General features: G+C 42.6%; 1 protein-coding gene across 1 annotated transcript in view; it reads right to left on the reverse strand.

The window, feature by feature from the left end:
• The window catches only part of LOC115097189 (fer-1-like protein 4), a 359,866-nt gene that overhangs the window by 90,575 nt on the left and 244,333 nt on the right, over positions 1-24,958 (reverse strand). Inside the window, exons 26-29 of the mRNA XM_029612774.1 lie at positions 21,267-21,440; positions 18,168-18,281; positions 9,568-9,729; positions 2,662-2,830 (exon numbers count right to left, since the gene is read on the reverse strand). Of these exons, the coding sequence (XP_029468634.1) occupies positions 2,662-2,830; positions 9,568-9,729; positions 18,168-18,281; positions 21,267-21,440 (619 nt within the window). The remainder of the gene's footprint in view (positions 1-2,661; positions 2,831-9,567; positions 9,730-18,167; positions 18,282-21,266; positions 21,441-24,958) is intronic.

Genomic DNA, 24,958 nt, shown 5'->3' on the forward strand with positions numbered 1-24,958 from the left:
TAAATGCTGACAGAATTTTCCCCCTGAAGGGCCCAGAGTAAGCCAGTTTCCCTGCCAGAGGAACTTAAGCCCCTGAATGCACAGGTCTGAGTTTATGTGCACACATAGGGGCCGATGCAATACAGTGCGCTCAGCCGAGCGCACTGTATTGCATCGGCCCCTATGTAATGCAATAGGGGGATTAACGTCTATTTAACGAGCGTCGGACGCGGAGTAAACGAGATAGCGCTCATCACCTGCAAATGCAGGTGAATGAGGCTATTACTCATTCATTCCAATGCAAAAAAATAAATGTGCTTCTCAGGTGCACATTTATCGCTCGGATATTAACGCCTGCCTGAGCCTGCCTGAGCGCATTGAAAAGAAGTACAGAAAAGCAGAAAAAGTTAAAAAAAACAAAAAACCTCAGCCGCTGCATTGAAGACCAACGCCGATATGCTCAGCATCGGTTTTCATAACCGGTGGACTGCAGTTATGAAAACTGACGCTGAGTTTATCGGCATCGGTGTTCATAACCGGCAGACCGCCGGTAACCGCAGGGTCGCATTAGCAAGGAGGCGCTAAGGTCTCGCAAGCGACCCTAGCGCCTCCTTGCTAGCGCGACCCCCTAATTTGCGTATAGCATGGCCACCCCTTGCGGGCGCCATGTGCGCATTAAGAAAGCGGGCGCTGACTTTTCAGCGCCCGCTTTCCACATTTTTTATAGCATCGGCCCCTCAGGATGGGAACATGGGACCAGACTGTTTGAAGTTCACATTCTGGTCTCTTCCAGGGCCAGTAACCAGCAGAAAGGGAAAACACCTTCTTTATTCATCAGGAAGCTGGGAGACATTTCTTAAGACATTCCAGAGGATCCAGGTCAGAAGGAGATGCAAGAAGAATAGAAGCTGCTTCCAGACCAGTTAGAGAGCTGATCTATGACTTGGTCAAATGCTGTTTGCATTCTAACCAGATGAAGCTTCTCAGAATACATCTATTCTTCTCATTTTGCAACAGGCACCATCCTTTGTTGATTGTGGATGCTTTTATCCTATCGTAATTTGGTGGACTGTGAATTGGCGAGCTATAAATTTTATAAATATATAAATACATTCAACAAAAGATTATAGGTTAATACTAGCCCATCAGCTATGCTGCACACTGTGATATGCAGGACATGAGTTTGATTCCTGAGCCAGCCTTCCTCTCCCTAGTCTGGGGTAAGGGATGCTGCAGAGGCAGTATTCATAGTCCTTTGTCGGAGATGAGTTTCAAGATTAAGCTCTGGATCCCAGTATCAACAAGGGGAAATCGTAGTAGAAGGGAGAAACCTTGCCAGCTACCATAGGGGCAGCCCTAAAGTCCAGGAAGGCACAGAGTGATAAAGGGACTGGAACAATTCCCCTATGAGGAAAGCCTAAAGAGGTTAGGTCTCTTCAGCTTGGAGAAGAGATGGCTGAGGCGGGATATGATAGAGGTCTTTAAAATAATGAGTGGAATGGAATGAGTAAATGTTAATCAGTTGTTTACTCTTTCGAAAAGTACAAAGACCAGGGGACACACAATGCAGTTACTGGGTAATACATTTAAAACTAATAAGAGAAAATATTTTTTTACTCAATGCATAATTAAGCTCTAGAATTCGTTGCCAGAGGATGTGGTAAAAGCTGTTAATTTAGCTGTATTTAAAAAAGGTTTGGACAAGTTCCTGGAGGAAAAGTCCATTAACCATTAATAAGGCAGAGTTGCAGAAATCCACTGCTTATTCTTGGGATAAGCAGCAAGGAATCCATCTACCCCTTGGGATCCTGCCAGGTACTTGTGACCTGACTTGGTCACTGCTGGAAACAGGACACTGGGCTTGATGGACCCTTGGTCTGACCCAGTACGGCAGGCCTTATGTTTCATGAATCCTTGTCTGTGCTAAAATCGATGCTGTCAGAACAATCTTGGAAGTGTCTAGGATGGCTGTGTCCTGTGAGCCCAGCTGCTTGTAACTTTGTTCTAACAGCACCGATCCCTGCACAGACAGGGTTCAGAAAGGGAGTGGAGGAGTGGGAGGGAGGGAGACAGAAGAGGGTCCTTTGATTAAATAATTTGCCTAACTGGGGAAGGTGAGGCAGGGAGGGAGGGAGCCCAGCAGCAATCCATCATGCTTTCATTTTTAATAAATACTTCAAGAGGCTTGGAGGATGGGGGGAGGGGACTCGCCTGGCAAGGCAATCTTTTTTTTTTTTAATGAGTTGGGGGCTGAGAATTGGGCCCTTAGATAAGCACTTCACTTTTTTTTTAAAGGCCATTGCCACTTAACTGGCTATATTCTTTTGAATATAGCCAGTTAAGTGGCTATATTCTCCTGCTCCTGGGCACAACTAGAGTTAGCCAATACATGTTTTTGGTTATCTCCTAATACTGGAGTTAGCCAGATAAGTTTCTTGGTTAACTCGTCCCCGCCTTGTAACAAGCCTGTAAAACCCATTACTTATTTGGCAAATTTTTAGCTGGATAATGTCTTAGCTGGCTAAAAGTTACCCGGATAAGTACTGGGATATTGAAGTCTTGGCATATCGTCAGTTAACTTGTGAGTTATCCAGCTACATGTTGTTAAATATTAGCCTCAGTAATTCTAGAACTACCCCTGGTAGCTTGCAAGGCATCAGAAGTTATAGTAAGCAGACTCACAGTTTGGTTCATTTTCTGGCTCCTCTGTCATCTCATTCATCTCCTTTGGAGAGAACTTCATGAGATGTGACACGACATTGGTCCCTACCAACACTGTGCGTCCAAAGGCACGCTTCTCCACCACGAAGATGCTGAGGGGAGGATGCAAGTACACCTGCTCCGGCAGCTCCTGCAAATGCCAGGAAAAAAATCATAAAATTATGTAGCCTTGCAGCCAATCAAATCACCATTTCTGCACAGGGAAGGCTACCTCACACAGGGATGTGGTCTCTGAATCATTCTACTGTGCAAAGTCAGGGGGAAATTTCTTTTGATTTTTGTGTTCTCTAAAAACCAAGATAACAAAGTATATATACAATTGTAAAATTAATTTCATGAAATGAGATAAAAGACTATTTATTTATTACAAGGGTTTATTACTCACTTTACTTCTAGAGCACTTACAGTGAGGTACAGGATTATTGAAGGGTTTACAGAGAGGATATGATAAATAATCTGATACAAATATATATGAGATAATTATAAAGAAACATTGCAAAACATAATATAGATGAATAGTATACATATTTGGGAAGTGGGGCACAAATAATTTAACACAATAATTGATATAATAGTTATTTATTTATTTAGATATTTTATATACCATTGTTCCAAAAGAAGATCACGATGGTTTATAGTAACTGCATTCATAATCATGGATCATATTACTTTGTGTCCACATTCAACTTCTAATTCAACACCACAGCAAGTACATATACTAATTCATAGTAATATATATTCTAGGATATTAAAGTAGCTACTATATAATTTGGTTCATATTGATACTTTTCTAGTTCAGCACAGCAGTAAATACAAATTCCAGTTCAAAAAACTGTTATTTGTTATATACCGGCTTGATGTAATTAACAAAAGTTTCGGTATACAAAAAAGTTAAATAAATAAATAAATAAATAATAAATAAATATTGCTCGCTCATCTATCATTATGTCTGGTACTGTAGTTGCAATTATCAGCATATTGGCATTTTATGTTCTATCGTATGCCCTTCTAAAGAGCCATGTTTTCAGTTCACGTTTGAAACTTTTTCTTACTTTATCTGACGTAGTGGCTCTGGGAGTGAGTTCCACAGCTTGGGGCCTGCTATTGAAAACATTCAGTCTACAGAGGGAGGCGTAACTCATAAATCAGAGAAACATTGTAAAACATGTTATACACGAGTGGTGAATAGCTGTAGGACAGAGAAGACAAAGGGGTCCATTTTCAGCTGCTCTGCGGGTAGGCTACTTAGCCAGATAAACATATCTAACCAGCTAACTTTAGGACAGCCCTATGCCCTGACCAGAGCTAGCTGCGTAACTCTGCTCCTCCTCGGAACACCTCTTGCCTGCCCACGGAACACCCCCTTCTTATCCAGCTAAATATAGCTGGGTAAGTCATTTATTATGCCATCCATCTAAATGGCTTTTGAATATGGACCTCAAAATAAATAATAAAATGTGCAGGAGATGGAAAGAAGTGCTTATAAATTAGGGAAATAGTGCATGAAATATTATACATGATATGGAAGCATTCGGGTAGAATTTGTAAGGTGCGCGTACTTCCTGGTGCACACACATGGATGTGCCGATTTTATAACATGCGGGCGCCGGATTACATTCGGGTACTGTAGGTATTTCCCTAGCCATAACATAGAAACATAGAAATGATGGCAGAAGAAGACCAAAAGGCCCATCCAGTCTGCCCAGCAAGCTTTCACACTTTTTTTTTCCCTCACACTTATGTTACTCTTGGCCCTTATATTAGTAAGTTTTTGGTTCTAGTTACCTTCCACATTGATGTAGAGAGCAGTGCTGGAGCTGCATCTAAGTCAGCGGTTCTCAACCTGTGGGTCGTGACCCCGGCGGGGGTCGAACGACCAAAACACAGGGGTTGCCTAAAGCCATCGGAAAATACATATTTCTGATGGCTTTAGCCGCTGAGAAGTCGCGCTACCGTCTGCAGCAGCGCTATTCAGCTGGAACGCACGCCGTTATGGATGCGCGTTCCAAACTGAATGCCTGCGCGCATGCGCAGACGTGATTGCATCATCCGTCCGGGGCCTAAGGGGCAGGGGAAACGGGGGGAACGCTCCACAGTCCATAGCAGCGCATTACATGTGTCCGGCGCTTGCTGACGTCATCAGTGGGCGGACGCAGCAAGCGCCGGAGGACAGAAGCCTAGGAGGCGGAGAGGCAAGAGGCGGAGAGCCAAGAGAGCCTGCGAGACAGCCTGCTGGTGTAAAAAAGGTTAATAATGTAAAAACAGTACACACACCATACACACAATACTGTGAAAGTGTAAGGTGCTTTGTGTGTAATCATTTCTGAATTGGTAAGCAAGAAGCAACCACAACCATCTCACTGAATTTGGCAGCATACTGTTGCAAAATATTGCACTGTTGTTTACTGTTATATTACTGTTGTTATATTTAAACCCATGCTATGCCATGGTGAAATGTTATTTATTTGGAATTGTTGTTGTATTTAAAACCATGCTATGCCATGGTGAAATGTTATTTATTGGAATTAGTAATAAATATTTCTCAACATATAATTAAATATTGTTTTTGTGATTAATCACTATGTTTAAATTATGTTTGATTTGTAGCAATGAGAATACATAATGTATATCAGGTATTTACATTCCAAATCATAACTGTAGCAAAATTACAGTTTTGAAGTAGCCACCAAAATTATTTTTTGGTTTGGGGTCACCGCAACATGAGGAACTGTATTGCGGGTTCACGGCATTAGAAAGGTTGAGAACCACTGATCTAAGTGAAGTATCTAGCTTAATTGGTTAGGGGTAGTAACTGCTGCAATAAGCAAGCTACTCCCACACTTATTTGTTTACCTAGCCTGTGCCATTCAGTCCTTGTTGGTTGTTGTGTGAATATAATTCCTCTTTTCTTTATTCCCCCTGCCGTTGAAGCAGTGAGTTGCTCTAGATATGTATTCCAAGTGAAGTATCAGGCTTAATTGATTCGGGGTAGTAACCGCCGTAACAAGCAAGCTACACCCATAATTATTTGTTTACCCAGACTATGTAATTCAGTCCTTGTTGGTTGTTGCCTGAATATAAATCCTCTTTCCCCTCTGCCGTTGAAGCAGAGAGCTATGCTGGATATGCATTGAAAGTGAAGTATCAGATTTATTTGGTTTGGGGTAGTAACCGCCGCAACAAGCAAGCTATTCTCCGGTTTTTTGTGAATGCAAATCCTTTTTACCACATTTCCTCTTGCCGTTGAAGCATAAAGCAATGCTGGAGTTGCATTGACAGTGAGAATGTTTATTGAATAAGGGTATTAATCTCCAGGTAGTAGCTGTCATTCCCGCAAGCTACCCCCAAGACTCTTCTCTTCATTCACATCCTCTAGACTTTATGGATCCACAGTATTTATCCCACGCCCCTTTGAAGTCCTTCACAGTTTTGTTCTTCACCTCTTCCTCCGGAAGGGCGTTCCAAGCATCCACCACCCTCTCCGTGAAGAAATACTTCCTGACATTGGTTTGGAGTCTTCCTCCCTGGAGTTTCAAATCGTGACCCCTGGTTCTGCTGATTTTTTTTCCAATGGAAAAGGTTTGTCATTGCCTTTAGATCATTAAAACCTTTCAAGTATCTGAAAGTCTATATCATATCACCTCTGCTCTTCCTTTCCTCCAGGGTGTACATATTTCAATTCTTCAATCTCTCTTCATAAGTCATTCGATGAAGACCCTCCACCTTTTTGGTCGCCCTTCTCTGGACCGCCTCCATCCTGACTGTCCCTTCGGAGATACGGTCTCCAGAACTGAGCACAGTACTCCAGGTGAGGCCTCACAAAGGACCTTTACCAGGTCTATACTTGTTCCAGGACTATAGCCTCTAGAACAGTGGTTAATGCTTTACTTTCCATGGAAAGATATCGGTGCACAGGTCCGCAGGTACATTGCACCCAACTCATGTCATTTCAAAGTACAGGTGCATGTTTTATTTGAAAATTTGTGCACAGTCCACGGGTAAAATGTACCCAAGGACTTTGTCCCAGTGCAGACAGTCTGAAAATTGCCTCCTGAATATGGTAATCATAACTATCTCCTGTGGCAAGATGCTCAGCGACTTCACCACTCTTCGGACCAGGTTTAAGTGTTGGGGGGAAAATAGGGCATAAGAGTACAAAAAGTCTGAAAGTCAGTGTGCTTGCGCAATAATGTCCTATAACATTAGGACAAGAGAGGAATTCATGGAAGAACTCCTGCAAGCAAAAACCGTGTGCGTACAGCACTGTGGGACTTTTCTCAAAAGTGCAAAACTGAAGGATTGGGCGGTAAGTCCTCAACGGTGTCTGTTCAAGATTTCACGTGCACACTTTTTTTTGTGAATTCGTTTCCCTGAAGAAATGGCAGAAAAGTGAATCATTAGTTAAAACTATGTCACCAGACTGACTTGTATACTTTGTTCATTTGTTTGCCTGAAGCTTAAATCTGACAACTTTAAGAGCGAATGCCTTGCCCTGAAGGCAGTGACATCTATTTCCTCTGGTTTTGTGCATTCTTCCTTGTTTTACTGGTTGCTCCTGGGATAATAATGTAACCCCCCATCTCCAGGTGCTGACTTAACACTGAAGGGGCCATTAAAGGATTTGTTTATCCTGGGGCTGGCTTAGATTTTTTTATACTCTTACATAGTCTCTTTCACTTCTGGGTGGGGGAAGGAATATCTCCTCCAAGGCCCTGAGTGCAAAGGTGACACTGGAACACTTTTCTCTGGGAGAGATAAAATCTGTTACTGCTGTGAATGCTTTTTAGTACCATTTAGCACACTGGAGACTCTGAGTGTCCAAAAGAAATACTTCACGGAAGGTGAATCAGATGAAGCAATGGCACAGTCTAAATACAGTTCTTAACTCCACAGCAGATCTTTTCCTGTTTATAGTCCTTCCTCTATCTGTGCAAGGGTCTCTTCCTACCAGGATATGGGAAAACACTCATCCTCCGTGTCATAGAAAAAATGAGGTTCCCTAGTGGACAGGGTATCCTTGTGTGGGCAGGAAAAACCCCTCCAAAGCTAGTAAAAATGGTAACTCAGCCTAAGCACCAAAAGTCCCAATCGCCTCTCTCCCCAGGTGTGAAATTGGTCTTACTCACAGTTCTCCAGATGTCCAAGTTTCCTCTTTTTCTCTCTTGAATACTTGGTGGTACGGCTCCCCCCAGGAACACACAGCTCTCAATGTTCCTCCATGAGGGCAGGAAGGGAGCAGCAAAACATTCCTCCCAGGTCTTCTAACCAAAAATCTTCTTTCCCCAAAATTGATTCCAAACACCAGAAGTACCCTGCAGTGGGTCACTACCATTTCTTTGTCCTCAAGAGGTTGAATAGGGGCACGTCTTCCCTATCCTGCCCCCTCCCCCCCCCCCGGGGAAAGGTTTCCCTGTGACCTCTCTCTGGGCAAATTTCAGGGGTCTTGCAGGCTTCCTACTATAAAAAATAGCAAAAATCCCAAAAACAACCCGGAAACCCACCCTGCAGCCAATTTGTGGACTGCTGAAGCCGCTTCCTCAACCCTTCCTAGGAACTTCAGGCAGGTGGTACCCGAGTCCAGGGATATACCCAAAAACCAATAAAAGAAAAACCTCCAGCACTTCCACCCAACTCCACATTTCAAATGCACTGCCTCCCAGCTCTCAGGAAAGAGCTACCTTTAGTTCCTCACAAAGGAATGGCCATCCCAGCTCCCTCAAAGGTAGAGGCTGTACCAAATGGTGCCTCCCCACAATCTCTTCCTCCTCTCCCTAGATTAAAGAGTTAAACTAAGACCACTACTGGTAATGAACCCTAAGGGGTCATTATAATAAAATTGCCTTCAATTAGGATTGCCAACTGGCCAGTATCTGGCCAGCTTAGCTGGTTTTAATGAAGAGAGGCTGCAACCAGCTGAGATCTTTAAACCAGCAGTATTTATAATGATATTCTGTTGACTGCCAGCCTCCACAGCCACTGCTGTCCCTTTCCCTCCCCCACAGACCTATTTCTTTGGAAGCAGTGGCCTGTCTGAGGTCCAAACACAGCAACAATGACAGCAGTGACATATCATAAAGAGCATTGGCCTGGGACTGAGACAGTGCACATTCCACTGCCAGGCTCCACAGTGGCTCAACTTCCTTCTAGCTTCCATGTAAGAAGTGGAGCCTGGGCGCAAAGCAGCAGGTGCTGTTTTCAGCTTCTGCTCCATACTCCTTCACAACATGTCATTACTGTTGCTGCCACCACATGTGGACCTTGGAACAGCTGCTGTTTCAAGAACAGGTCAATGGAGGGAAGTGGGGAAGGTTGTAAAGGGGAAAAGGTTTGGGGGGACTGTTGGGTGGTGGAGGGGAAAGGGCCAATTGGCCAATTAGTTTTATTTTTAAATATCGGCAACTCTACCTTCAAGATCCTTGTATGATCCATTGATATTTTTATACAGTATAATTAAATGACCTCTCAATCTTCCTTTCTCGACAGGAAACAGTCCCATTTTAGACAATCCTTATATGTTCTCCTGTTCCCTTCATTAGCTCAATGACCTTATTTTGTGCATTTCCAATCCTTAGCTATGCCTTTAGAAGATACTCCAAACTGAACCATATGCTCCAAATGTGAGCTGACTTAAGGCCTTGTTGTTTGGTTTGGCACACCAATTCCCAGTTTATTAATGATAGGCCTGAGATATTTTCTGAGACAGTCAGAAAAAAGAACATGCACAGGGTAGATGCGAAGGGCAATACTGTGCAGAGGAAGACTGGAAAGGGGTAGATGATTAGGGTAAAGACAGAATAGACAGACACTGAATTTGGGCGGGAAAGATGCTCAGTGGTTGAACAATAACCCAACAACTGCTGTACTCACCACATTAACAAATTTGACCAATTCAGTAAAGTTGGGGGTCTCCTTGTAATTCAGAATAACTTCAGACTCCACTTTCTTCCCAGCGCACTCAATAATAACCTGGGGCTGATCCACTTCAAACAAGTTTATTCGTTTCAAATCTCGCAAACCCCAGAACAAAACCTGGATGCAGAAAGCACAAGTTATAGGGTGTCAATAGTAAGAAAGAAATTAGTCAAGTCATCTATGGTACAGAAACTACTAGTTATGTCAGCTGTAGAAGAGCTAATTTGCTCAGCAAGTTATAATCCGACACTGTCAAGAGATCCAGGTTCCAATTCCACCCCCACTCCTTACTTCCATGAGTCAACCTTTTAAGTGGTCAAGTTCTACAGCTGGTACCTGAGAAATATTCTTCACAGTATGGACTTCTATGATGGCCAAATTGACCTTTATCTGCCATCATCTACTATATTATCCTTGAATTTGTAAAATTCTTTAAAAAATATATAAGACCAAGTGATTGAAATCGGCCATAAATCTGAGGCATTATTCTGATGGTCTATATTTACTTACTTCTGATGGTCTACATTTACTTACTTAAAAAAAGTAATCAGATTGCTTGAAACCTCTGAGTGATCAATTTTTTTCTAGTGCTGTTCAGGCTCCAGCAGCAGCATTAGTAGTGGAAGTCAGCATGAGGCCTGTGAGTCAGCGTGCCCTCACAGACTGTAGTGGCACCCCTTCTCATGAGTTTCTGTAGTAATGGGAAAACACTGCATGAGGAGGGATAGGGGTACTAGCTTGCAGGCCCCATGCTAACTTTCATTACTAACACTATTGTCAGGCTTGGGACTAGTCATGAAGAAAGGAGAAGGCTGAGTGTACGTGGGCCAGTGGAGATTGCCACTGCTGTTCTCCCTCTCTCACCATTGAACTGATTCAAGAGAACAATATTACCCCTGTTATCAGCCAGTCCTCTCTTCCCATCAGTTGTTATCCACCTTTGGCCTGGGGCCCAAAGGAAATGTTGCTGCTGATCCTGGCTGAGGGGTTGTTTGAGGAGGAACTGTTTCAAGCAAGGGATCTAATGCAGGAGAGGTTTGAGGATTGGATCAGGTAGAGAAGAATTATCTCCAGAGGGTAAGCGAAGGGGAATGACAGAAGATCCACTGGGGGACATGTGAGAGAAGGGTTGGAAGGGAGTGGTGTGACTTAGAATTGAGAGAAAGTTGATGGGGAATGAAACTGAGGAAGGAATGAAGGATGGAGTGAGTCAGGGGATGAGAGCATCAGTTGAGGGGATGCAAAATGGGCTGGAGGGGGTAAAAGTAGAAGGGTAGTGTAAGAGGGCATCAACTGGAGGGTAGAGGTTGAGAGAAGAGGGTCTACTGGAGTGTAGGAAGGGTGAGAGTAAAGTGCTTGCTGGAGGGATCCACTCTATCCCTGCTAATTTGTTCTCGTCATCCTCTGGGGTCACGTGAATTTTCAAGTGCTAAAATGGGGTCACACTGGCTAAAAGTTATTCCAGCACCTGGGCAAGACAAAACTTACTTTTGGGAAAATTGATTACCCAACTTAACTTCTGCAATTACTCTGTCAGTTGAGGTATGACACTCTGACTATGACATTGCTTGAATCAACCAATTGTCTAGATACAAATGAACCACAGTTCCTTCTTTTTGGAGAGACACTGCGACCAGCACCATCACCTTAGAAAAAGTCTGAGATGCAGTTGGTAAGCTAAAAGGAAGAGCTTAAAACTGAAAGTGCCCTCCCAGCATTGCAAACCTGAGGTATCTCTGACACTCTCTTCTGATCAGAATCAGCAAAGAAGCTTCCAAAAAATCCAGGGACATCATAAACTCTCCTTTTCTCACTGCTGCAATTACCAATTGTAAGGTCTCCATATGGAAATGGGACACCCTTAAGGATGTGTTCAACTTCTTCAAATCCAGAATAGGTTGGAACATGCCCTCTTATTTTGGTACCAAAAAATAAATGAAATAATGGCCTATACTTCATTCTCCCCTTAGCACTGGAACAACCAATTGGAGTATACTGGATGAGCAAGTTCTAAGGCATAACATTCTCTTACAACATCCCGGACCCACTGGTCTGTTGTAATTCAAGCCCACTCGCCATAAAACTGGGACAACCTTCCTCCAATCTGACAAGGAAGAGAGTCAATTCTTAGTTCCTCCAGAGCTGCTGCAGCTGCTTTCCTGAGCACTTCTACAGCATGACCAAAACGGCTGTGACCTGCTTCAAACTGCCTCTTGGAAGTAGAAGCATTCCCCAGCCAATAGCACCTTGAGTCTCTAAACTCCGGCCTATTGGGCAACCCTTAACAGCATTTTTTGGCTTGTCCTCTGCCAACTTAAGAGTCTTTGAGTCACCCAAATGCTTCACTAGCTTCTCCAGGTCTCCCAAAAAGAAGCTTCCCTAGGAAGGGCAAGTTATCAAGCTGCAACTTAGACCCAAACATCTGCTGCCCACTTGTGCAGCCACAACAGCCTTCTGGCTGACACGGAAGCCCCCATGCTTCTTGCCAAGGTCCGAATAAAATCATATAAGGCATTGGCTATGAAAGTGAAACCAGCTTCCAGCCTCTCTGCGTCCATCTCCAACATACCTTTCTCTGCGCCATCTACTGGAAACTGTTGTGTCCAGTGCAAACACGATCTAGCCATAAGGCTGCCACCTAGTGCCAAAGCTAATACATCAACTATCGCTTAAGATTAATTTCTCATTTCCTATCCTACACATCTTTAAAAGCCATACTCCCTCTTCAACAGGGATCATTGTTTTCTTTATGGCTACTGAAATTAAGGCATTCACATTTGGCATTTTCAGCTGCTGCAAAGCTTCCTCTGGAAGAGAGTAAAGTCCTGCCCTCTTCCTCTGGGAGAGGGTAAAGTCCTTGTGTTAGCAAAGTGGGAAACTTCCAGAGTATCCCACTTTGCTAACACAAGGACTTTTTCAGTCCCATGAAAAAGAAAGGTTTTTGCAGGACCTGTAATACCCTCCAAAATGGGATACTTATTCTCCTGTGCTGATCCACCTTCTCTTTTATACCCAACTCTGCTAGAGCATGGGAAATCATGGAAGGCAGCTGCTGTCTTTTAAATAACCCGAGGGGCATCTCCCTCTACCACAGGGACCACTGGGATTTCTTCCAGAGGCTCTTTGACCAGCTCATTCGCCAAACTATTCTCCTCAGGGATATCTGCCAGAACATCATCCTCAAATTCCCCTGAGGCTGTCTCCCCTGGTTCTTGTTCCAAACTAGCCCATGTGGGGCTAGACTGAATAAGGTCACCTCCCAATGAGGTCCCTGCTGGACTAAGCATACCTGAAGCCATACCCTTCTTTATTAAAAAAGTGTAATGCATTAAACAAACTCCATGGAAAAAGAATCCATGGAGAAGTGCTTAAACAGGTCTTGAAAATCAGGGCTACCTCCTACACTATCCTGCAGTGCCCTCACCTCATCTATGGGGATTCAAAACTGGGAGTTCCATTTCTCTGTTTTCCACCTCGCTACCAGGAGAAACAGCTAAAATGACTGCCATCTTCTTCAGGCCAAACAACTGCAGCTATAATCTTAATGCACGGTTTCCCCTCTCCTCACCTGCTGAAAGCAGTGGAGCCACTGACCCCTCATACTGTGAGTGAAACAGTCATTTGCCTGCCACTTCTTTCATGAACTTGTTCCTCTCCCACTCCGAGAGCAGCACTGCCTGTACCACTAACTTTTTTTTTCTTAAACTTTCAGAAACTAACAAGAATAATAAATGAAATACTTATCTGTAAGAATCCACTGGTCCAGCCAAGCCGGGGAGAAATAGAGGAGAGGAAGAGGAAGGAAAGAAGGAGCCAGCATCACTAGCTTTCAGACCCTCCTCCAGTAAACGGGAACAAGGCAAGTCGAGGGTCACCATCCCTGCCCCTGCTCGTCCTGACTCCACCAGGAGGATAATCCACCCAGGACCTGGCCACCCTTGGGAGCAATTTTTCTACTAGAACCACTACCAGAGGGATTGGCACCTCTACCATATGCTGGAGGCAGAGGAATATAGAGAAATACTGAGTGACTGTAGGTGGGACAGTACCTTAAGTAGGATGTTACAGTAAATCTTTTATTCTCTGTCTCCATCTGCTGGTAGGAGAGAAAAAAACATCTATCTGGACTGGTCTGGTGGATGATACCGAATGTTTATTTACCCTTTCAAATAATACTAGCATTAGAGTCACTCCATGAAACTAGCAACCAGTAGATTTAAAACAAATCGTGAGATTTTTCAATCAGTGCACAATCAAGCTATGGAATTTGTTGCCAGAGGATGTGTTTAAGGCAATTAATGTAGTGGGGTTCAAAAGAGGATTGGACAGTGGACACAAGTTCCTGAAGGAAAAACCCATAAAAGTTATTAGCCAGGCAGACTTGGGAAAGGCAGTGCTTATCCCTGAGTGTGAGATACAAGAAATAAATTAACTATTGGGGATCTGCAGGGCACTTGTGACCTAAACTGGGCACTGTCAGAGACAGGATGCTGGACTCAATGGACCTTGGTCTGACCCAGCATGGCAATTGTTATGTTCTTAAGTTAAGTTGCTCAATCCATTGAAAACAGAATCCTATTGCCGTATCAGTAGTGAGGTGTGGGGTTTTTTTTTTACTGTTGTGAGATGATAGTTCTAGTGATGTTTGGTAGAACATAAGGTGTCATGCTGAGTCACACCTTCAGGCCTGTCTCCAATAGTGGCCAATCTGGGTCAAAAGTACCCAGCAGATCCCAAAGAGTAGATCCATTTCTTTTTGCTCACTGCCAGAGATAAGCAGTTGGTTTCCCAAGTCTACCTGGCTAATAATGGTTTCCTCCATTATGGACTTTTCCTCCAGGAACTTGTCCAAATCTCTATTACATCCAACTGTGCTAAATGCCCTGATCACATCCTATAGCAACAAATTCCACTGTTTAATTGTGTGCTGAATAAAAAAAATACTTTCTCCAATATATATATATATTTTTATAATATCTTTATTCAGTTTTCCGAAATAAACCTCCAATATATTTTAAATCTGCTTCATGTTAGTTTCTTGGTGTGTCTCCTAGTTTTAGTAATATTTGAGAAGGTGAATAACTGTTCCCTATATATCTTTTCTATCCCGTTTATAATTTTATAAACCTCTTTCATATTCCCTTCTCCAAGGTGAAAACCCTAACCTGTTTAGCCTTTCTTCATATGGAATCCATTTTATCCCTTTCATCATTTTTGTTGCCCATTTCTGTACCTTTTCTAGCTCTGTTATATTTTTTTTTGAGATGAGGTGATCAGAACTGCACATAATACTCGAGGTACAGTCATACCTTGATTGTTTTATACTACATTCCTTTCCAAATCATTCCTAACAGTCTATGTTCAAATCTTTTCACTGAGTTTTCCATTTGGCACACAATAAAACTGATAACCAACCATACAGCGGTTTCTGCACACAACCATATGCAAAGCAAAGTCGAACTTCAACAATCATATTCAGAGAAAAATACAGTGTGAACATTAACTCCAAAGCAACCCCTTCCCACCCACCTTACTCTCCCCTCTTCCCTTCGGACCCCAAACAATGACCCTGAAGAATAGAACAAACAAATCTTTCACACCGCTACAACCATCTGGTAGACCAGTTATAAGAAATCATTTAGTATCCAGCTTCTTGCATTGTGCAGTAAGCTTTGGGGTAGATTTTTTTAAAAAGCGTGATCGCGTACTTTTGTTCGCGCAGCAGGCGCAAACAAAAGTACGCTGGATTTTATAAGATACGCGCATAGCCGTGCGTATCTTATAAAATCCTGGATCGGCGCGCGCAAGGCTGCTGATTTTGGGCAGCCTGCGCGTGCCGAGCCGCACAACCTGCCTCCGTTCCCTCCGAGGCCGCTCCGAAATCGGAGCGGCCTCGGAGGGAACTTTCTTTCGCCCTCCCCTCACCTTCCCCTCCCTTCCCCTACCTAACCCACCCTCCCGGCCCTATCTAAACCCCCCCATTACCTTTGTCCTTCGATTTACGCCTGCTAGAAGCAGACATAAATCTACGCGCGCCAGCGGACTGCTGGCGCGCCGTCATCCGACCCGGGGGCTGGTCCAGAGGCCTGGACCACGGCCCCGGTCCCGCCCCCGAAATGCCGCATCATTCGGCCCCGCCCCTGACACGCCTCCTTTAAAAAACCCCGGGACTTACGCGCGTCCCAGGGCTCTGCGCACGCTGGCGGCCTATGCAAAATAGGCGCACTGTCGCGCGAGGGCCCTGCTCGCGTAAATCCGGGCGGATTTACGCGAGCAGGGCTTTTAAAATCCGCCCCGTTGGTATGTAAGAATCCCAAATCTTCAAAAACACTTTCTTTTTCCTTGTCACATCGACAATCTTTATATATTTTTCCATGAGATACGTCTGATGCAGAGAATTTCTCATTTGTATTACCTTTGGGGCCTCTAGTAATAGCTGGTTTTTTTTCTTTAAATTATTGTTTTAGCAATTCCAAAGCTTTTGTCCACATAACCATGTATGTTGATCCTGAAAGAATATTCTCCCAAGGTTATCAAAAAGAAATTACAAGGCTTCCAAAGGTAAACTCACCTTTGTGACTTAGTAAATATAATTCTGTATTGCCTGCCAGAAACGTTTTACAGCAGTGCATGTCCAAAATTGGTGCCCCAATGTATCATCCTCCTTTTGACATTTAACACATAGCTTTGTTGGTATCAATTTCGAACTCCTAATATTCTATTGTTTTTTAGACAGCTGCCACCCACTGATCTGAGAATCTCAACATATTGTCCATGATGACTGCAAAATCGTTTTCCTGGTTAGTGGCTCCTAATGCAAAACCCAGCATTCTGTACCTATAGTTAGGACTTTTTATCTCTATGTGCATCACTTTGCACTTACCCACATTAAGGGCCAGATTTTAAAAAGCATTTACTCGAGTAAAAACCAGGTTTACTGGGGTAAATTCACTTTACTTGAGTAAGTGGGTTTTTGAAAATTGCTACAATATATGCCATTGACTTGTCTATAGGATTTACTCACATAAGTGCACTTTACTTGAGTAAATGGCTTTTGAAAATTGCTACAATAGTAGCTACATTTACGTATGTAACTCCTTTTGAAAATTACCCCCTCAATGTTATTTACTATATAGTGCCCATTTCGGAATAACGTAGTAATATGGTAATGAGGGTAGATAAAATCCAAATGGTCCATACACTCTGCCCAGCAAGTTACTCCCATGCATTCTGTTAAGCGCAGTAACGGGCGGATTTTAAAAGCCTTGCTCGCGTAAATCCGCCCGGATTTATGCAAGCAGGGCCTTGCGCGCCGGTGCACCTATTTTCCATAGGCCGCCAGCGCGCACAGAGCCCCGGGACGCGCGTAGGTCCCGGGGTTTTTGGAAGGAAGCGTGTCGGGGGCGTGTCAGGGGCGGGACCCGATGACGCTGCGTTTCGGGGGTGGGGCGCGGCGTTTCGGGGGCGGGACCGGGGGCGTGGCTCCGGACCAGCCCCCAGCTCGGAGGACGGCGCGCCAGCAGTCCACTGGCACGCGTAAATTTACGTCTGCTTCTCGCAGGCATAAATCTACGGACAAAGGTAAGGGGGGGGTTTAGATAGGGCCAGGGGGGTGGGTTAGGTAGAGGAAGGGAGGGGAAGGTGAGGGGAGGGCGAAAGAGAGTTCCCTCCGAGGCCGCTCCGATTTCGGAGCGGCCTCGGAGGGAACGGAGGCAGGCTGCGCGGCTCGGCGCGCGCCAGCTGCCCAAAATCAGCAGCCTTGCGTGCGCCGATCCAGGATTTTAGAGGATACGCGCGGCTATGCGCGTATCTTATAAAATCCAGCGTACTTTTGTTTGCGCCTGCTGCGCAAACAAAAGTACGCGATCGCGCTGTTTTTAAAAATCTACCCCTAACTGTACCCCGCCTGAATGTAGGAAGGGTGGGTAATGTTTAAAATAAATAAAATAAAATAAATGCTCCATGCAGGTTATCACCATGTGTTCTGTTAAGGGTAGTAACTGCCACTCTGTGCCGGTTATCCCCATTTCCCCAGGCTTGCAAGGTCTTCCTGCAATTCCTCACAATCCGCTCATGTTTTAACAACTTTGAATAATTTTGTATCATTTGGTCACTTCATACATTGTTCCCTTTTTCAGATCCTTTATGAATATGTTAAACAGCACTGATCCCAGTACAGATCCCTGGGGCTCGCCACAATTTAGTTTTATTCATTGGAAAAACTGACCATTTATTTCTGTTTCCTACCTTTTACCCAGTTTACCAGTTCTCATAGGACACTGCCTCCTATCCCATGACTTTTTAATTTCCTGAGAAATCTCATGAGGGACTTTGTCAAATGCCTTCTGAAAATATTCTGGTGGTATTAGTGTAAAATATTGCAGATAATGGTGGTCAGGAGACGTAATTTTGGTGGTGCTGGTGTGAGATCAATAGTTCCAGTGATGTATTTAGTGGTGAGATAGATGATTCCCGTAATAATGCTGGTCTTGGTGGTGATCGATTGGAAATTAAGGATGATAAGAATAATCAAAAAACATATAAAATAAAATTACCTCAATTCGGAATTCCTTTAGAACAGGACTGATTCCTTTTGGAATGATGTATCGCTCTGATTGTTCATCCAAATACTCCAGCTCCTTGGGCACTACATCATCTGGAACTGAGGGCTGAAACAGAAGCAGACAATATGCTGGTTAATGAACTTCTGCATGGGTTATGGAATAAAAACTTGATACTCAACATGAATGACAGCTCAGAGTCAGTCACATAAAAAATGTACATATCTTTATCTTTATCATAATTTATGAATTGCCAAATACACAAGGCCCAAGGCAATTTACAACATAACATACATAATAAAATATATCAAACAAGCAAGGACAATTCACTAAAAGGTAAAAACATACTTTAAAGTAATAAAATGTGACAAATGGACGATAGAAACATGGTTAAAAAACATAGCCAAATCCAGAAACATCTCATATTTCTGAACTCCAAATAAAGACTCCAAATATTTAAAAAATCTTATCGGAAGTTATTTATTTATTTATAAACATTTAATATTCCACCCCTTCCTAAGTTTGTCACAAAGCAGATTACATTAAATAAAGAACATGGGCACATAAGTAATGCAAATATACAGTAATGACATATAGATATGAGGTAGATTGTAAGTATGTATCCTGAATGCAAATAGCACATATAAATTGATAAGAAGAGAGGTCCTTTTGGTACACTGGGTAGCAATAATGGAAATAAAAATAAATAAAAATGGGTCCAGAGTACAAAATGCATAGATAAATTAGCACCAATTATGTAGAATTAACCCAGTGATAGACAAAATTGTGGGCTCGTGATCAAGAAAGAGTTCATGTAGACGGCAGTAGATGGAAGATTCTCTGCTGTGGAATCTAGGGGAAGCCAAGCTTTGATTTCTCTTTGGAAGGGGCAGAGCAACTGAATGTATAAAGTCTTGTGCATGTTAGTCTAGGAGAAGCTAGTAGAGTGGGGGCGGAGCTGGAGGCGGCCGGTACAGTGGCCATTTGCCGCTGTGCCGGGGGATTGCCAGCGCACGTAATTTACGCCAGCTCAGGAGCAGGTGTAAGTTCTGAAATAAAGAAAAAAAAAAAGGTAGGCCGCGTTAAGGGGTTGGGGAGGACAGGGGAAGAGGGAGGGAGTATGGGCAAGGGGAAAGGGAAGTTCCCTCCCAGTCCGCACCGGCGCGTGCATGTTATAAAATCATGCGTCCATGTGCGCACGCCGGGTAGTACGCACACATGGACGCGCATGCATATGTTTTTAAAATCTACCCCTATATGTGTCAATATCAATAATATATTGTGAAATACATTACATGAAAACAATATTCTGTACTATGACACTAGATCCTTGATCAATATATCAATACTATAATCTGTACTTTAATATTAGCCAATATAGTATACCACTGTAATCAATTCTAATACCTTATCTCCTTGACTGACAAAAAGGCAGCAAAGTAGCTGGATAGAGAAGATACCTTCATTAGGCTAATTACTGTTTAAACATGGACCTTAATCCTCCCAAAAACTGCTTTTTTAATCACTTAATCTAATAAATGTATCATTTCTACTCAGCGATCTTGCTGGCTTTCTTTTAGCTATTTTTATTTTTGTGATCTATGACAATGATCTCTATCTAAAAAAAAAAACAAAAAACTGTTAAATAAATAAATCTGCTTTCTGGAAAGAAGAGATTAAAAATAGATATAGATATACATTTATATCTATATATCAGATATATAGATATAAATGTATATCTATATCTATATTCTATTTATTTATTTGGACAATTTTTTGTACCGTAGTTCCATGTAAAGATCACAACGGTTTACAAAGTGACATTCATAGTTACAACTCAAACAGACAAACAAAGATTGGTTACAGGGGTGGTATTCATAGGCAGGCATTAATATCTATCAAGTTAAATTTTCTACTACTTAAATGTAAGATGTATATTACAGTGTCAATCTACTTATCAGATAAACTGGAATAACAAATAAATATACTTCCCACTTTAGATGTATCAATAAACTATTTTTAATCTCTTCTTTCCAGAAAGCAGATAGAGATCATTGTCATAGATCACAAAAATAAAAATAGCTAAAAGAAAGCCAGCAAGATCGCTGAATAGAAATGATACATTTATTAGATTGAGTGATTAAAAAAGCAGTTTTTGGGAGGATTAAGGTCCATGTTTAAACAGTAATTAGCCTAATAATAGTATCTTCTCTATCCAGCTCCTTTGCTGCCTTTTTTTTTAAACTCTTCTTACTGGCTCACCATCATTTTTGAGAAAGTACTAACAATAAAAACCTGCCAGCACCGTGTGAGGCTGATGTAATAAGGTATGCTTGCTCTGTAGAGCATACGCATTAACTAGCAGTTGTGTGCCAACTTTATTGCTGATGCAGAAAGAGTTTTGCATACAAAAGATCTGTAGCACCCTCTCATGCAAATCCTATGCTAATGAAGGCATTAGCTATTACATCCCAATGCAGACAGGTGCGCTTGCTTACCTCATGTTTTCTTAGCACTGGAACGTTAACTCATAGTCCAAGGTGGAGAAAAATTTCAAGAGCTGATGTCAGTCTATGGGCAGAAACTGGATTTCCAGTGCTGGGATCTGTAATTGGGAATGTTTTGTGCACACAAACTATACTTTCCTCATATAAAATATGATTTACACATACAAAAAATGCTTACTACAACAGGAGCTAAAAAAATGTTTATTGTGTGCATTAAAAACCCATACGTTGAATTACAGCACAGTTTTAATGCTTAGCTTATTAGACCCGCCCCTTTGTGATAAGGAAACCTGAAGCCTAGTACCTGCTCATGAGCCTCTGTCAGAAGGCCCCAGGGCCACATTTTGTCTTTCTTGTCCAATGGGAAGCAAAGGCTGTCATCTAATCTCTTGAGTTCAGCACTGCAAGAGCCCAATGTTTGGACTGGGCAAGATACGAGTATAAATCCAAATCTCAGAACAGGGAACAAATGGCCAGCAAATGCTGCTGAGCAGCACTTCTGCTATTGCTGATACTAAACTGAGTTAGAAAACTCTGCTGACTGCATAGCGTGAGGAAGCGGTGTCACACTGCTGATGTATCTTACCTCCAAGAATCCAGTGTAATCCAATTCTATCAGTTCAAATGTGGCCAGCAATTCCCCTGCTGCCACTTGACCTTTGTAAATGTCAAAAAACTGAAGTGCAGGCTGGTTGTAAGGGTCATCCACCAGTTTAATATTCGGAACAGCAAATGCACGGCCCAAGAATTCAGGTGATCCCTAAAAAGAAGAAACATATACGTGCAGTACCTGAATGTAATCTGCTTTGAAGTGCCTGAAAAGTGGAATATAAATCAAAATAAATCAGTTTTCCATAGGGTAATTCTGATCCCTATGTGTCCTGGAGTCACCAAAAGCAAATGGATTCACTCAGTCCATCACTGACCTTTGCAAAACTCTTACATCAGTGATGGGATGTAAGCACTGGCTTACTGTCATCTTTGAATATCTTTTACATGTTTTCCAACAAAAGAACTCAGAATGAGTTACTGGAAGCTCAGATTTACAACAATCGGGCCGATTCAGTAAAGTCCGCGGGAGAGAGGGCAAACGCTCAATTTTGCCAGCGTCGGTTTTCGAGCCCGCTGACAGCAATGGGCTCGGAAACCGGATGCTGGCAAAATTGAGCATCCGGTTTTTGACCCAACAGCCGCCGGCTGACTTCAAAATTTTTTTTTATTTTTTTTTTACTTTTACCCTTCGGGACCTCCAACTTAATCTCGCCATGATATTAAGTCGGAGGGTGCACAGAAAAGCAGTTTTTACTGCTTTTCTCTGCACTTTCCCGGTGCCCGAAGAAATTAGTGCCCACCTTTGGGTAGGCACTAATTTCTGAAAGTAAAATGTGTGGCTTGGCTGCACATTTTACTTACTGAATCGCGCCCAAATACCTATTAGGGCCATCAACATGCATTTGCATGTTGACGGCGCTATTAGGTTTGGCGGGTTGGACGCGCGTTTTCTGCCCCTTACTGAATAAGGGTAAGGGAAAACGCGCATCCAATGGCAGGTTAACAGTGCACTCCTTTGGAGCGCACTGTACTGTATCAGCCCGAATGTTTGTAAACATCTCTGATATAGAGAAATAAGAGTAATGTATGATGGTAATAGCAAAATAAGGCACAGTAGGTGGAAAGCAGGTGCAACAGAGTAACATTTGGGGAAGCATAATGAATTAAAGATAACAGTAGGGAACATAGGGTTATAGGGCTATTTAACCTGCTGAAATGCCGCTTTGGGGAAAAGAACTGCCTGCACTGAGATTACTAGTAACCTGAGGAGAGAGGAGGAGCGGTATGAGACTGAGGGCCATAACAGCTGGATCTGAGGTGAACCGGGTCATTGGCTCCTTCCCCTACCGTGACGCTGCTGGAAATGCCCATGGTAACATCTTATGCTATTTTACCAGGTAAAATGCAGCTTTGCGGCATGCTGCTGTGGTGCGCTGAAGGGGTGCGATGTAGGAGAACAACTCTTAGGGGTAAATTTTAAGACATGCGTACGCGCGTCCATGTGCACGCCCTACCCGGCGCACATGGATGCATGTTATAAAATCAGGGGTCAGCATGCACAACGCGTAGGGCTTTTAAAATCCAGCCCTTAGTGAACCCCTTTGTGAGAACTTTGAGAGACTGTGAGGTTTCATTTGTTTGGGTACTGTTGTTGGGAAATTATGTGTTTGGGAGGGTTAGGGATTCAGGTAGTTAGTGGGAGGGGTACATATGGCGAAGGTTATAATTGTGCACATAAGTTAGGGTGAGTTAGGGGGGATGGATTGAAAGAGATATGAGTAGGTAATGGGAAGTGGGTTGTGGAAGACAGTAATATAGATGCTATGTTCTTCAGTGAAGGTCACTGTGTAATAAAACTAATCAGGTGTGGGATTTGGGGTGGAAACAACGGCAGATTTAGGTTGTGTGACAGAATTGGTTCTCAGATGAAACAATTGCAGTGTTTTCGGAGGTTTGACCTCCAGGATATAAGATATTTTCACAGAATAAAAAGAAGTGACGGAGGGAGGAGTGGCTGTTATTTCTAAAAGGAATGAGATAGTGCAACAGATGGTTTTGAGAGAATCAGAGAGTTGCGAATGTTTATTATTAGTGATTGGGAAAGGGAGAAGTGTGGGTATGGAAATTATTAAATTTGTGGAGTTTATTGGAGAGATGGTATTGTGATTTGAAAGGCTGATAATATTAGGAGATTTAATATACATGTGGATGATGTTTCTTGTAAGAAAACGTCTATGTTGCTGGAAGATTTATTAACTTGGGATTTGTTGCAGCGGGTAGGTTTTAGAACTCATCGGGGGGGGGGGGGGTGTCATGTTTTAGATTTAGTTTTTGGCACAGCAAATAATAAGAGACAGTTGTTTGTGAATTCAGAGAAATGAGGATGTTATATTCTCTGATCATAGGGTTATTTATTTTTCATTTATGATAACAGGAATGGAAGGATTGGAAAGAGGGAAAAAGAAGATTGAATTTAGAGGGGAAAAAAGACAAGGAGGCATTTTATTTAAGGTGGTAGAATATTATAGAAGATTTGGTAGGAAAGTGGAATCAGTCATTGAAAGAGGTTCTGAAAGAGGTTGCTCCAATGAAGAAAAGGAAAATAAGGTTAAGAGGGAACGCAGCATGGCATTCTAGAGATCTAAAAGAAATTCAGAAGGATGTACGTAAAAAGGAAAGGAAATGGTTGAAATCCCATGTTTGGGCAGATAATTTGCCAATTGACAGCGTGCCAATTTTTATTTAGGGAGGATTAGAGTTGCTAAGAAGTTATATTATGAAAATCAGATTAGAGCTGCTAAGAAGTTATATTATGAAAATCGGATTAGAGCTGCTGAGTATATAGTTCAAGACATTTTTGCGATTACACAGGAAATGTGAAAATATTGTTTGCCCAAAGCCATTATTCCAGAGAGTTTGAATAGCGAAAGTTTTGCATGATTTTGGAAAAATAAAATAGGAAGGTTGCAAAGTAATATGCTCAGTGAGTCATCTTTGGTTGGGGTGAGCTGTTTGGAAGAACAGAGGATGATAGATGGAGGAGTTAGGGAAGGGTAAGCTGAATTGAAGAGGTGGGACAGTTGGAATTCTGGGAAATATTACAGAGTTGTAACCCAATTACATGTAGTTTAGACCCTTGCCCCTCATATCTGATAAAAGATCTACCAGAAGATTTATTAGATAACTTGCAATTGATTGTGAATAGTTCCCTGAGGGTAGGAGTTTTTCTTGCCTCATTGAAGAAGATATTGGTCCATCCATTACTGAAAAAAGCAGGTTTCGAGAAGGAATTATGTATAAATTACTGGCCGGTAGCAAAAGTATTAGAAAAAGTGGTTACAATACAATTATCTAGATATATGGAGGAAATCAGTACTTTGGAAGAGAGCCAGTCAGGGTTTTGCACAGGACAGTGGTTCTCAACCTTTTTTCTGTCGGGACACACCTGATAGATAGTTCTCACATGCGTGACACACTGAACACATGACAGTCACAAGGCTAGATATAAATGTACACTTTGCATCCACAGGAACCCCACCCCCACTCCCGACCCTCAGCAATGGGTATAAAGCAGAACTAGAACATTCCCCGTACTGCTCACCATACAAAAAAGATATTCTGGTGTTATCTCAATAACAGAAACACAAACTCTACTACCAGGCGCATTAGCCTTACTTATAAAAAGACAACAGTTCACCACGAATGCATGTCCTATTGAGAAACACA

Source organism: Rhinatrema bivittatum, chromosome 8, assembly GCF_901001135.1.
Source record: "Rhinatrema bivittatum chromosome 8, aRhiBiv1.1, whole genome shotgun sequence".
Classification (NCBI taxonomy): domain Eukaryota; kingdom Metazoa; phylum Chordata; class Amphibia; order Gymnophiona; family Rhinatrematidae; genus Rhinatrema; species Rhinatrema bivittatum.